Here is a 14,733-nt window from a genome sequence, read left to right as displayed (position 1 = left end):
TATTGATTGGTTATATATTTATTTTATTGATTATATCCCAGGTAGCAGAGTGACATCAGAGTCAAATGACATCTTAATAACGTTTTAATCTCTCTCTCTCTCTCTCTCTAGTTCTAAATCAATAAATAGATTCCTTATTCATCACAAAATTCGCGACGAGATTAAATCTGAATATAACAAAAACCAGTGTTATCAAGAGAAAAAATCTGGTTTGTTTACTTATTTTGATAAAATTCCTTGCTAGTTGGAGGACATCGACATGCAAAGACCCTCGCTTAACCCTTGAACCGGTTTAATATATGTTATATTGTGCGTCACGGAGGAATAAGGATTTCGTTCCAAGAACAAATATGCGAATTCCTTGGCTGAAACTTCTAGGAAAACCGCATCAAAAATACCCAGGGTCAACGCATGAGTGGGAAATGCCGGTTCTCCAATGTTACAATCTCAGACTGGTAAGGATGGTAGAGTCGGTATGAGACAAGAGCGAGGGAGAAGGTGGGGAGAATACGTGATAAATACCAGAGTAGGATTATACGAAAGCATCGCGGTTCTCTACTCAGTGGTGTATTAATCGGGCATCGCTGTTCCAAGTAGAAGGTGCTCGTTCGTCGTTTCTTGTGTTTTCTTCTCGGTGAGTATCAAATTAATTTTTGTGCTCGATCAAAAGATAATTGCAGATAATTGCTTCTCAGGAATTTTTTAAATAAGAATTAGTAAAATATCAATTTGTCGTTTATCTATGATCAATATCTAAATATTCTGTTTGCGTGTGCGTCTGTGTGTGTATGTATATACGTGTATATTGTGCCTATATTTGTATAAACTTCTTATATGACCTAGATGATTTAATTATATAATTATTCGACAATAATGATGATAATGAATTTGATATTCTTAGTGTATATGATAATGAATAATGTAATGATGATAATGAATTTGATGCTCTTAGTGTGTGTATTTATCGAATCAATTAATATGCAATCATATAAATAATGATAAAATCATATAAAATTATTATTTTCTATAATATATATTATTTTATTTTATAATATGATATCGCAAAATACACATAAAAGTTTCAATTTTTGTCATTTTTTATAAATCATTCGAAGTTATAACTAATGTTAATGAAATTATTTAATGAAACGTTATGTTGATAATACGCGGTTTGTGATCGTGTCATTCAATGCTCAGCAAAGGTCAGTGGCAAGCAATTGTGGATAAATATATTGAAAATTCTTATGTTAAAGTAGTTATATAACGGAACGTTAAACGCGTATAATTTCAATGTTTTGGAATGAAATTTACATAGCAACAAACCTCGAATATTTGAGATAACTGGTGAAATATTTTCCATTCTTATAAACGAGAGAATATTCTATTATAAAATTTCATCATGTCTGAAATCTGTTTAGAAAATGCTATCTTGAAAGCGTGTTTATATGCATAAATAAATTAAGAATGTTTTTACATGATGACGCATATATGTACATTTATCTTCATCGCAGAAACGAAGATAATGTTGATTATATGAGAATATAAAATATCCTGAATAATTATGCGTTAGAATTATAGTGTGTTTTTTTCATAATCATATATTGAAAAAAATTATGAATGTTCTTTTGTAAGAACATCTTTTTCACATCTGTAAAATAAAAAATTTAATATAATATTACTATTCTTATCACAATAAATAGAATTTTTATAATTATATTAACATCATGTATAACAAAGAAAAAATTGCCCTTTACGATATAAATTTATATATAAATTCTTTTTTGATGTTCATATTAAATACAATATATAATATTAAATACAATATATAATATTTTAGTTTAATTAGTGTAATATTAAAAAGCAATTTTTAGCAAATTAATATATGAGAACTATTAGCATCGTTCGTTGTAGCAATTACAAAAAAAAATTTCATTAAAAAAATTTCATCAAAAATCAGTGTTTCTATTTTTTGAATATTTTCATTTAATATTACGGTTATTATAATAATATTTAATTACTATAATTATAAAATGATTTGATATGATATCTCGTATTGTTCGATAAGACAAGAAAATAATTTTCTTTGAGACGGAAAAAAGTTATCAAAAAGTTTATTATTTTTTTTTTATTAATTATTATTATTCTATTAATTATATTCTATAATTGTTATAATTCTGAAATCTAATTTTTCTCTTAATAAGAAATATTAAATACACGAACAAATATTTTTTCTTCAATTGTATAATACACTGAAATATAAAATATTTATAATATATAATATATAAAATATTGAATTCTTTCTGTTTTACTTTATCATGTTTTCGAACAATTTACAGAGATATATTTAGAAATATGTTAACATAAATCTATATCTATTTTTCATTCGGTTATTTCAAACAGAAATATTTTTTACAATCGTATTTTGTTTGTTCGAAAATACTTCTTGATAATAGTGACGAGAATCACCGAAGGCTAAATTGTCTTGCGTTAAATCGTAGGAAAGGCGCGATTATGGACTTCATGGATCGCTGAATTCTAGTTCGCTGAATTTATCTTCTTTGATTTTTCTGGCTTATAGTGACCAAAGCATCGCTGTGTCATCGCTATTTATAATCTAAAAAAAAAGAAATATATGTGTCTGTCTTAATCGTCATTGCGAGATTTCTTCGCTATAAATTGTTCGAGGACGACCGCGTTCCACTTGAGTGTACTTGGAGTTATATTACACTACTTCATCGAATCTGCTTCAGGTAGACTAATCCTTGGAATAAACCATGTGGCGATTGGTTCCTACGTTGACCTTGGTCAGCGTGGCCTTGGTAGCAGCATTACCAGCACCGCAACAAAATCCAGGTAGCCTCAGCGATCTCATCGAGCAGGCTTTTCCCGAAACTAAAACCTCCACTCCTCCGTCGGTGCCCCAGATAGACGGCGATGCACTTGACAGCCTGATCCAGGACTTCTATAAGAATGGAAATGTTACCACTACTACGGCGAAAAGTATCATTCTCGGCACGCAAAATACACCACCTCCGAAACCTGACAATTGCGAATGCGTGCCCTATTATCAGTGCAAGGAGGGCAAGATCCTGGAGAACGGAATCGGCATCATCGATATCAGGTTCGGTGCTGATCAAAATACTTCTTCCACTGGAAAGATAGATGTCCATGGGTGAGTTTATTGACCAAAGATCGATGTCTCGGCCGGTTCTCTATCGGCGAATGGATTGCGGCATGCTGTGAAATTTTTTCTGTATACGAAATCTGCTGATTTGTTGATTAACGTCAGATCAAGGTTGGAAAACTTTAACAATTATGGTCTGGATATTCCCATAGTTTGGTATTCCCAATGATAACTAGTATGACATTCTCTTATTCTCATATAAAAGTTTACTCGTATTAATTTCTTTTTCAACTAAATTTGGTTATGGTATTCTATAACTATATAATATCTTTTAATTATATAGATTATGTGTATAGATTTATATGTATAGATATATAGATATATAGTGTCTCTCTTTTTTCTCTCTCTATACGCTTCTAAAATAATACTATACATATATATATATATATATATATATATATATATATATATATGTATATATTATTTATAATTAAATATATATCTAAATTTTTTTAAGTTGTGTAAATTCTATTTTGTACTTAAAAAATATCGTTAACTTGACTAAATGCGTTTATTTGATTTTCATTCTTTAGTTGGAATATTTAAGTAATTTAACTTAAATATGATGTATTTGACGTAAATATTTTAATAAAAAAAAATGATATCTAAACATATTTAATCAAGTTACAATTTTTTTCTCGGTGCGTATATCTTTCGATTTAATAATAGTAATAATGCTTAATTGTCTGTTTTATATAAAGTAATAATCTATAATATTATAAAAATATTTAATTTCCTTTCTTAAAAATTTAATAACAAATATTATTTTTAATAACAAATTTAATTACAAATGTTATTTTTTATGTATAATAAATTATTATTATAAAAGTGCTTTTAGATAATATTTTTGAAAAACGTAATTATTTTGTTACAATTTTTTTGTAAATTGACAAAAAGTGTCATATTATTTATCACTGTATTTGTGTCTTTATAATGAATATTTATTGAATGCGTTTATAGCAAGATAATTACAAGTGATTTCAGTCACACGTGGAGGATAATTACGTTAGAAGGAAAGCGGAAGTAATAGTGCGTCACTGCTAAATTAGAAACGGTTTACGATTTCTTTTGTTGTACATGTAATGTTCAACTCTTGATACAATATTGTGCATTCATAAATGACGACATAATTAAATATATATTCTACACAGTGACTATTACTTATCGAGGACACAACGTTCGAAAGGCTTTCTAATTATTATAACTATGAAGTAATCAAAGTATCATTTAATTATAATAAGTTGATATTATAGAATTGAAGAAAAATATAACTTTGAATTATTTACATTATATACGGTATCAGAATTCATTATTTATCATTGCAGTTTTCAATTAATTAAAAATGTGCATAACTTGAATCTGCATGTACAAATAAACGTTTTCGGCTCGCGAATCTATGATAAATATTGTGATTGATTATAAGAAACGTTATTGAGAAGTGTCTTTGATAAACAGTAATCGCCGCGTAAATATACTTAAATATCAAATGTATTGTAAAATTTTCAATTTTAAACTGATTAATTGTTTTAAGCATGCCCTCTTACTATTTATGCCGCATGAGACTATCTTTGGAAAATAAAATTCTCATCTCTGAAACTGCTAATAAATAATAATTTCTATTATTAATTTAAGTACATATAATTCAATAGGCAATTAAATCGTGCGCAAAAGAAATGATTTTCAGAAAATATTATATAATTACTCGTTTCTCATAATTTTTTGTATTGTATATATATATATATATATATATATATATATATATATACGTACATATAATGATAATTTAAAACTTAGTGATTGCCTAATATCTAAACTATATTTTATATAGCGAAATTTTCAACTTATTTAATCTTTTGATATACAACAATAATGAATTAACGTTAACAAAATAAAAAACATTGTATTTAAAGATTCAAGATTTAAAAAAATAGAAATAACATATTTTATTTATCTTTCTTTTTCTCTTTCTCTTTTTCAGCTGTTGAAGCTCTTTTCAAACTCTTTTCTCTTTTAAATTATTTATTTATATGCGAATAAATGCAACTATTCCTAAAATTAATATGGAATGAACAATAATTAATTCCGACATTTTTGTAATTATTTGATTGAATATTTAGAGCTCTTGGACCATGTGACAATTACTTGGATGTTTGTTGCACACCACCGAATCTACAGCCACCACCCACACCTCCACCGACGACTAGAGTCGGATGTGGTCAGCGACATGCTGAAGGAGTCGGTTTTAGGATCACCGGCCAAACCGATAATGAGGCTCAGTTTGGCGAGTTTCCGTGGATGGTGGCAATCTTGAAAGAAGAAGCTATCGGCGAAAATGGCCAAAAATTGAATGTTTATCAATGCGGCGGTGCACTTATCCATCGACAAGCCGTTCTCACTGCAGCTCATTGCGTTAATGGGTCAGTAATAGATTTGTTATAAATATGATAACAAATGTCATATTTGATAACCTCAGAAAAATTTTAAAACCATTTATTTTCCAATCGTGGTCTTAACAAGATAGTATTAAGCAAAATAGAAGGAAATATAATTAACCGCAACTGACGTCGCGTTGACGCAATTGAATGTCTCAATATGAATTAATTTAAAATGGAGAAATTACAGATCTTGACGGATCTGATAAATCTTTCTGTCTGGCAAGACTGTAAATTGCTTATTTATATGCAAATGAACGACGAATATGTTTGACTAGATTGAAAATGGAAATTACTTTATAATAAGTTTTGTCTCAAGTATGAATGAAAATGTAGAAATAAATTAAATTATTTCAAGTGTAGAAAAATAAGAATATAAATCATTTTTCTCTTTCTTCATTTTTTTCTCTAATTTAACAATATATTTCGATCAACAGAAAACAGCCGAACGAACTCAAAATCCGCGCAGGAGAATGGGATACACAAACGAAGAACGAGATTTATCCGCATCAGGATCGCGACGTTGAAAAAGTCATAGTTCACGAAAAGTTTCATTCCGGCGCGCTTTACAACGATTATGCTATACTGATTTTGAAGACTCCGGTCGAATATGCAGAGAATGTAGATATCGTGTGTCTGCCGGAAGCGGGCACGAATTTTGACGAATCTAGATGTTTTGCCAGTGGATGGGGAAAAGACGTATTCGGTAAGCAATGTGTAAAAGTATGAAAAAACGAATATTGATCGACTGTCTTAATGTATCTTTAATATGATACATTAATTGCAATCTCTAATAAGTTATACTTATACTCTTAATAAGTTATACTTATTTTTTTAATTGTCAGTGATATAATTTAATTGATACAATCACACATTTTTAAAAATATATTGTATATACCAGAGGGACTTAAAATACTATTATAATTTTTTATCTTTATTTTTTTATCTTTTTATCTTTATATTTTTATCTTTTTATCTTTATATTTATAACTTAAGTTTATTGATGATTGTAAAGAATAATTTCGATTAACTGTCAGGCGCGCGTCCCCGCGAATTGTGACCGATATTAATGATTCAGAGATTAAATTCTAGATTAATGTAAAATGCTATAATAATTTCGTTAATATTTAATTATTTATAGGTAAAGAAGGACGTTATCAAGTGATCTTGAAGAGAGTGGAACTTCCTGTGGTAACCCATGATACATGTCAAAGTACTTTGCGTACTACTAGGTTGGGGAAATATTTTGTTTTGGACTCAAGTTTCATTTGCGCAGGTGGAGAAGTAGGGAAAGATACTTGCAAGGTAAATTTGAGACATTTTTCATGAAAATGTATTTGTCATTATATGTAATATTTCTTTGTCATATATATGTCATATATATGTCATATATATGTAATATTGATTTATATAGAGTTGTTTTATCAAATTCATGCCTTATTTTTATTTTATATAATTTTACGTACAATAATTTAAAAATGCAAGATAACAAAAATCCGTGCAATATAACTCTCGATCTAATATTTTTATTTTTTTATCTTCTTGCATTGGATAATTACATCTTGTTATAATTTCCCAAAAATGAAACCAAAATTGGAGCAATATTATTATAATTATTTGTATATGAACGCTTATTAAATTATGCAAGTTTGAATTATACAAGTTTTTTTTCTCTTTTAACAATTTTCTGTAAAGGACGTTTTTCTATATTTTATATTTTATATTAGACAAGGAAATGATTATTTGATTTTCTTTTTTACAGGGTGACGGTGGAAGTCCCTTGGTGTGTCCCTTAAAAAACGATCCAAAGAGGTACGTTCAAGCTGGAATCGTGGCCTGGGGACTTGGTTGCGGTGAGAGCGGAACTCCCGGCGTTTATGCTAATGTAGCCTATGCTCGCCGATGGATCGACGAGCAGTTGGCCTTCAATAATTTAGATAACACCGTTTATCAGTATCCCAATTAATCATCATTCTTATGCGATGATCTACCAATCACGCATGGATCATACAATTTTTCTCTTTTATTTTATCACACTCACCTATTACGGATAGTGTTAACTTTTCCTCGTACTGAATTTTTTGCGTTGAACAACTTTAATCGAGAGCAAATGTAGTGAAATATTAACGAATCATATTATAATTAATTTAATATTCAGATGATACAGGAATAGAATAAAATTTAATAAATCTCTTCAATATTAAGAATCTTCCGTGTTATGTACTTTATATTTATAGTTATATATATTCGAAAGTGATCATAGATTTATATGACAAAGGAAGAATAATTCTAATATATGGCATTTTATATACGATACATGAGTGAATAATACATTTTTATTAAAAATAAAACAGTGTCAAGTTTATTTCCTTTTGAAATCTTTAAAATATTATAACAATTTTTAATTAATCAGTCTATTAATTTGTTAATGATAAATTTCACGATACAATACTAATCTTTTTTAGTACTCAATATTACACTATATGTCGAAATATATTAATTTTTTTATATGCTTATACTATTCATGTTCAGTAGCATAAATTTTCAAAATATATTAAACACTCCTTTTTTATTTGTTTCTATTCATAAATTAATAATATATACTTCAATAATTGATCTATATTTCTAATAAGAATTTATATATCTATGATATTTGATCCACAAACTAGCTACATTTTTATTATTTTTATTAACCATAAATCAAAGAAAGGTCCTAGCATATTTTATAAATCTATGTTATCAATATACAAATATGATAGTGATATACAAACTAATTTATTTTGGCATATGATAAATAAAAGATAAGGAAAAAGTTTGTATATACAAGGTGTTCGGAAATTCAACCGATGAATTTTCAGAGATTGTCGGGGATACCATAAGAATCATTTTTTACAAATGAACCTGAGGTCGGAAACATGTCATTATATCGCTACGGCATGCGGAGTATTCGAAAGAGTCGGGACATCGAAATATCACAAAAAATACAAGTTTTACGAAAAATTGTTTCAAACAAAAGTTGTAGGGTGTAAAAAGGTTCAATTACTGGCGCCATGTGTTTGACCTTGGATGGCGTCATCAAGATCACGACAAGGCCATCTTGAATTTTTGAAATGGAATCCTCTACTTTTTATTGCATATTCTTGTAGCCCTTCTCGAAACCTTTTCAAAGCACTATAAGCATTAATAATTTTACCAATTTTAAGTAAGCCGTTTTGAAGTTATTGAAGTTATAAAGTTTTTCTTGATAAGTCCATAACATATCTCAAGAAAAAAGCAGCAAAACATTTGTTTTTATACTGTTCTCTAATCTTTTCATCACATGTGCTTCTTTAATATTAATGTTTATGCGCAATACCTTCGTGATGCAAGGACTTCAAAGATCAAAGATACAAGGAAAATCAAAGATAATTAGGCGAACTGGCTTTTCTGTGAGATAAAAATTCAGTAAATTATCTTTATAAATCTTATAAGAAAATAAGAAAATCTTATATAAATGATGAAAATAATATGATTATTAGTTTTAAAATTCTCTGGAAAAGAATTATATATGATAAATTTATATAATGATTACGAATATATAATATTCTTATAGTTTATCGCAAGTATCTTATAGTTTAATGTAAGATATAGGTATCTCTCTCTATGTTATGATAGACATTTCAGCTGTGTTCGCTTTGACACGTCCGTTATGAGCATCATTCTGTCTTCGTTGCACATTGAATATTAAACGAAGATAGAAACGATGCTTTCAGTGCTAAAAGCGTTAAAACGAACGCTAAATTGTACACGTGTATTCTACTGTTTTATTGCGTAATTGTCTCTAGGAAATCAGTCATTTATTGTCATTATACTCATGAATGGATGGAAAGAGATATTAATCCTTTTTTATTGCTCCTCTTATATTCATAAAATCTATTTAAATATAATATTCATATGCTATATCCGTTGTGGTTTTAATTAATGATAAATATATAAACCATTTTCATATATTAATCAAAATCAAATAAAATCTGTTTTCCAAATATTTATATTATTCGCATGTTTTCAAAAATCTCCATTTTTAATATTATGTAATTTCAACAAAAAATTCATAAATAAGTAAATATGATTTCAACAAATAAAATATGTAAATAAGTAAATATGATTTCAACAAAAAATTTATAAATAAGTAAATATGATAAAAGTGCAGATTATGCAAGTTATGAAAAAAATTGTGCAGAAAAAGATTCTACATATTAATTTCCGCTTGCAACGAAATTCGCAAAAAGTATTAAATTTAAATAACTTATAACGTACTTATAGCGTACGATTTATAATGATGAAGCAAATTAAAAGTGAATTGAAATGTTGACGTGCTAACTTTTTTATTACAACTGTGAAAAATTTTTAATTAAAAATTCTAATTTACATCCGAAATAGATTGTTAACGTGTTATACTAACACTTATATTTTTTTTTGTTTTTTTATTTAGGATATATGATGATTCCCTTCTCGGGATACATGTTCTGTGTTTTGCTTACATCGTGTTTTACGTCTACACCTTTTCTATATTAATTTATACACTTATTTCTTGACTCAGTTGCTACTAACACTTATATGTTTACTTCTTTATTAATTAAAATGCACCTCTTTTCCTTCTTTTATGTAAATTTTATATCTGATATTTTTTATCAGATAATGTAGGATGTATAATTCATCGATCATACATTTTCATTAAATATTTCAAAAATTATGATGATTCATGATATCATCAAGATATAATCAAGATGATATCGATCATTAGTGATTGAAACAGAATTATGCGTGATCGCAAAGTTCTTCAAAGATGCAAAGTTCTTCAAAGATATACCTATATTAGAGTTTTTTACCGTGAGCCTTTTACCGTGTCTTTTCTCGCAACAAATTTTTTTAATCTATTTAAAATCGATTTTTCCTTAAAATAAAACATCAAAACACACTTATAATTTTCAAAAATCAAATTTACAATGAGAATCTGTTCTGTAAATATTAAAAGAAAAAATAATAAATAGTGTACTCTATTAATTTTAAACATTTCAGAATAGTGTACTCTATTAATTTTAAACAGTTTTCTCTTTAAAGAAAAAACATCTATAAAAGTCTTCTACTATTTTATTTTCCAGTTTCAATCATTTGCAATTAAATGTTTAAAATAAAAATTTTTAATCGAAGATACTCACTAGAAATTTTCTAACAGGTTTATTAAAATTTTAATAATATTGTAATAAAATTGTAATAATAAAGTTCTCATATTTTATGAATTACTATTTAAAAATAAATATTAAATTATATTGATGAAAATACAGAATCAATCAATCAATTTGTAGGAGACAACCATTTTGCTATCTTTTAAAAGAATTGAAGTTTAAAATAAGATTAAAACTGAGAATTATAAAGATATATAATTTGAATAATTTTATTAGTTACAATAAAAAATTTATGATATAATTAAAATGTTTGATATATAAGATAATTAATTTATTAAATCTTAAATTAATCTATTACTCAAAAATATCATGGTAAAAAAAATATACAAGATATTTTATATATATGTATAAGAATTGTTGCATATCATTCATCAATCAAGTATTCACATCGTTCTATGTCATTAAATGGTTGATTTAAAAAAAAATAAGTCACTATACAATAAGACAATAACAATTTTTAATCTTTTCGTAAAAATTGTTCTTTTAAATCACAGATACATGCTTGCTAAATATTCTTTATTACAATAGTAGTGCTAAATTTTTATATTTGTTAATTACAGTAAAGGGCAAGATAAAAAGTAAACCTAATAAATTTTTAAAATATATTAAATTTTTATTTTTAATAGAGTAAATTGTGTAAGCTAAAATTAATATTGCCACATGTTACTATATAAAAATAAAATTATAGAAATTTTCACCGAAGTTTTTGAAAATCAATTCAGAAAAATATAATAAAAAGTAAAAAGAAATGTTAAATAATGTACTAGATAATTATATATTAATGATAAATCTGATGTTTGGCAAATAAATTCAAAGGTTTCAGAGAATATAAAAAAGAACAGGCTAGGAAAAATTATTGTTGACAATAAATTGAAAGATATTAACATTGCTTTGCATTAGATTAAAAAATATTTTTAAAAAATTTGCTTAATCAGTTAAAGATGTATCGTAAATATTTAACATAATTGTCTAGAATCCAATTTTTCATGAAATTATTATTTTATGATATTCCTAACAATCAAGAGATTTAAAAATGATATATAAAATAATATTTTTACGTATAGTAATGTGTGATAATATTGTAGCTTACAAAAGTTGTAGGGTGTAAAAAGGTTTAATTAACTGGCGCCATGTGTTTGACCTTGGATGGCGTCGTCAAGATCACGACAAGGCCATCTTGAATTTTTGAAATGGAATCCTCTACTTTTTATTGCATATTCTTGTAGCCCTTCTCGAAATATTTTCAAAGCACTATAAGCATTAATAATTTTACCAATTTTAAGTAAGCCGTTTTGAAGTTATTGAAGTTATAAAGTTTTTTTTGATAAGTCGACGATTGTAGCTATCGTATTATTATCCACGAATGAAGGTAGAAGTGATAAATGATGGTGGATCTACTTTTATAACTGACCGATGATATTTGAGTCATTTTTTATTACAGACACTCGAGCAAATAAAAACCTTCATTTTTTTGTAGACTTGAGTTTGTATTCCAAACAGTACTGTTGTGCACTGTTGTTAAAGCACGTATCTAATTGAAATTATCATTTAGAAAATAAAGTACTTTATTTCTGATTTCTGATATTATTTCTTTCTGACCGAATGCGACATGGAGCGAGTATGCTGATATGATTGCTGTTTATGGAGAGGCCTATTATCACGGGCGTACAGTGTCAAGGATCTATCAAGAACGTTTCTAGCGGACGGCGCATTATCATAGTACTTTCGCCCAGGTATTCCAGCGCCTCAAAGAAACTAAATCAGTAGATGTTCGCAGGCATGATGCTGGACGTAAGCGATCTGTCTAAATACCAGAGATGGAAGAGAATATCCTGTTCTGTGTGGAAAGAAACCCTTCGTCTAGCACCCGTGCTGTGGCTGCGGCTGTCGGTACAGCACACAGTAGTTTGGGAAGTCCTGCATGAGCAGTTGCTACATCTTTTACACCCTACAACATTTGTTTGAAACAATTTTTTGCAAAACTTCTATTTTTTGTAACATTTCGAGATCCCAACTCTTTCGAACACTCCGTATACCGTAGCGATGTAATGACACGTTTCCGACTTCAGGTTCATTTGCAAAAAATGATTCTCATGGTGCCCCTGACAATCTCTGAAAATTTGTCGGTTGAATTTCCGAATATCCTGTATACAGGGTGTCAGAGCAGTCTTTTCTCAAAAAAGCTCTTATAGCTTATCTCGAGAGCTTTTCAAAACATTATAATAAAGTATTTTTTCATGGAGTATTTTTCGAGTTATAAGGCTTGAAATAATAATTTTATATAAACCATAAAATACATATATCTAGTAAAATATTCATTTTTTGATTATCTTACCTTAACACTTTTATTTACAGAATAATGAGAAGAAAAGAATATATAATTTGCAATTAACAATTACATATTTTTTTTCAAAACAATTGTGTTTTTTTATGCCAATTGATTTCTCCCATTATTTTGTACATAAAAGTATTAAGGTAAGATAATGAATCAAAAAATGAATATTTTACTAAATATTTTATGGTTTATGTAAAATTAAGAGATTATTTCAAGCCTCATAACTCGAAAAATACTCGATGAAAAAGTACTTTATTATAGTGTTTTGAAAAGCTCTCGAGGTAGAGCTTTTTTTGGGAAGAAATTGCCCTGACACCCTGTATATATTGTATATCTATATGATCTTAATATCTATATGATTTGAAATTATCATGCGTGTTTCAGAAGACAGACAACCCAAGTAAATTCATGTTATCCTTTTCTCTCAAGAAACATCCCGCACTACTTTATAAGCAGTCTATATTAATATGTCTGGGTAATTTCAAAATGGTTAAGTTAAATAATTATCATATTTTTATTATAGACAAGAATCATGTTTTAAATCACGTAATAAATCCTATAAGAATGTAACATATACATAAGATAAGATAAGAGATATTTTTAGCAATAAAGTACTTTGATACAAATGATTTATATAATAATGATTGATTGATCGTAATATCCTTGTTATAACAACACAATAATTACGTTACACGCATATATTCTCACTATAAATTGTTCTTAGGAAATCAATATTAGCATGAATCGTATTATCATGCATAAATAATGCACAAAATATTCATTATAATGTGTTTTCTATTTTGCATATGTAATATATTGAATAGATTTCAATTAATCACATTTATCTTAGAAATAATATTCCAGTCAAAAATATACGCCATGTTTTAATTATAATAATTATATAATTTATTCTTATGTCAATCAAAATTAAGTTGTGCTTGAGATAATTGAATATTAACTGCATATTTTTTATGAAGAAAGCAAAGTTTATCTTTAACTACATATTTTTTACAAAGAAAGCAATGTTCATCTTTAATATTGCGTGATTTTTGCCCTTTAGTAGCGAACACATAGAGGGATTAAAGCTCACATAAAATTATATAAAGAAAAGGATTTTTTCACTTATTCATAATCTCGAAGCGAAATTTGCAAAAAGCATTCGATTTCGATCATTTATAAGATAAGATTTATAATTATGACTTAAAGCGAACCTCAAGAGAAATATTCATCGAAATATTGGCTAATTTTTTAAAAATTGTTATCATAAAATTATAATAAGATGATAAATAATTAAGATAATAAAACTAATTTATATATAAACTACATATCTTTAAACAATATATGCATTTACAAGGTCTTTTCTTCTTGTAATCAGAAATTTTTTGACTTTATTTATTCACTTATAAAAATAAATATTCAAATGATTATGAAAAATATTTTCATTGGAAAATTATAGTCTATTACGTTCGAAATGCCTTGTTGACGCACAACATACATATGTTATACGTTCTCTTGCTAATTAAATCCCACTTCCAGTTTATCTCCTTCCAATTACAT

General features: G+C 27.3%; 1 protein-coding gene across 4 annotated transcripts; it reads left to right on the top strand.

The window, feature by feature from the left end:
• The first annotated feature begins 488 nt into the window (after positions 1 to 488).
• LOC105259359 (phenoloxidase-activating factor 2) lies at positions 489 to 7,630 on the top strand. Of its 4 annotated transcripts, none has more exons than XM_025406247.1 (6): positions 489 to 634; positions 2,755 to 3,172; positions 5,302 to 5,601; positions 6,054 to 6,322; positions 6,758 to 6,921; positions 7,379 to 7,630. In XM_025406247.1, exons 2-6 carry the CDS (start codon positions 2,775 to 2,777, stop codon positions 7,580 to 7,582), a joined length of 1,335 nt encoding a protein of 444 aa, XP_025262032.1. In that variant the 5' UTR covers positions 489 to 634; positions 2,755 to 2,774; the 3' UTR covers positions 7,583 to 7,630. The 4 variants fall into 4 exon arrangements, with proteins under 4 accessions (XP_025262032.1, XP_025262039.1, XP_025262034.1 ...); XM_025406254.1 differs by having other exon boundaries at positions 490 to 634; positions 2,755 to 3,121; XM_025406249.1 differs by having other exon boundaries at positions 500 to 634; positions 2,751 to 3,121.
• Positions 7,631 to 14,733: the final 7,103 nt, after the last annotated feature.

The sequence above is a fragment of the Camponotus floridanus genome, unplaced genomic scaffold (genome assembly GCF_003227725.1).
Source record: "Camponotus floridanus strain SB8 unplaced genomic scaffold, Cflo_v7.5 scaffold1, whole genome shotgun sequence".
Taxonomy (NCBI): Eukaryota; Metazoa; Arthropoda; class Insecta; order Hymenoptera; family Formicidae; genus Camponotus; species Camponotus floridanus.
The sequence above is the reverse complement of the archived record's forward strand: the minus strand, read 5'-3'. Positions and strand labels throughout refer to the sequence as shown.

What these genes read in the sequence shown, in the direction of transcription:
- LOC105259359 (XM_025406247.1), top strand. Translation starts at nt 2,775, where the DNA reads ATGTGGCGATTGGTTCCTACGTTGACCTTGGTCAGCGTGGCCTTGGTA. An exon ending in GGAAAGATAGATGTCCATGG is followed by an intron (nt 3,173 to 5,301) that starts GTGAGTTTATTG and finishes TTGAATATTTAG; the next exon opens with AGCTCTTGGACCATGTGACA. An exon ending in GCAGCTCATTGCGTTAATGG is followed by an intron (nt 5,602 to 6,053) that starts GTCAGTAATAGA and finishes TTCGATCAACAG; the next exon opens with AAAACAGCCGAACGAACTCA.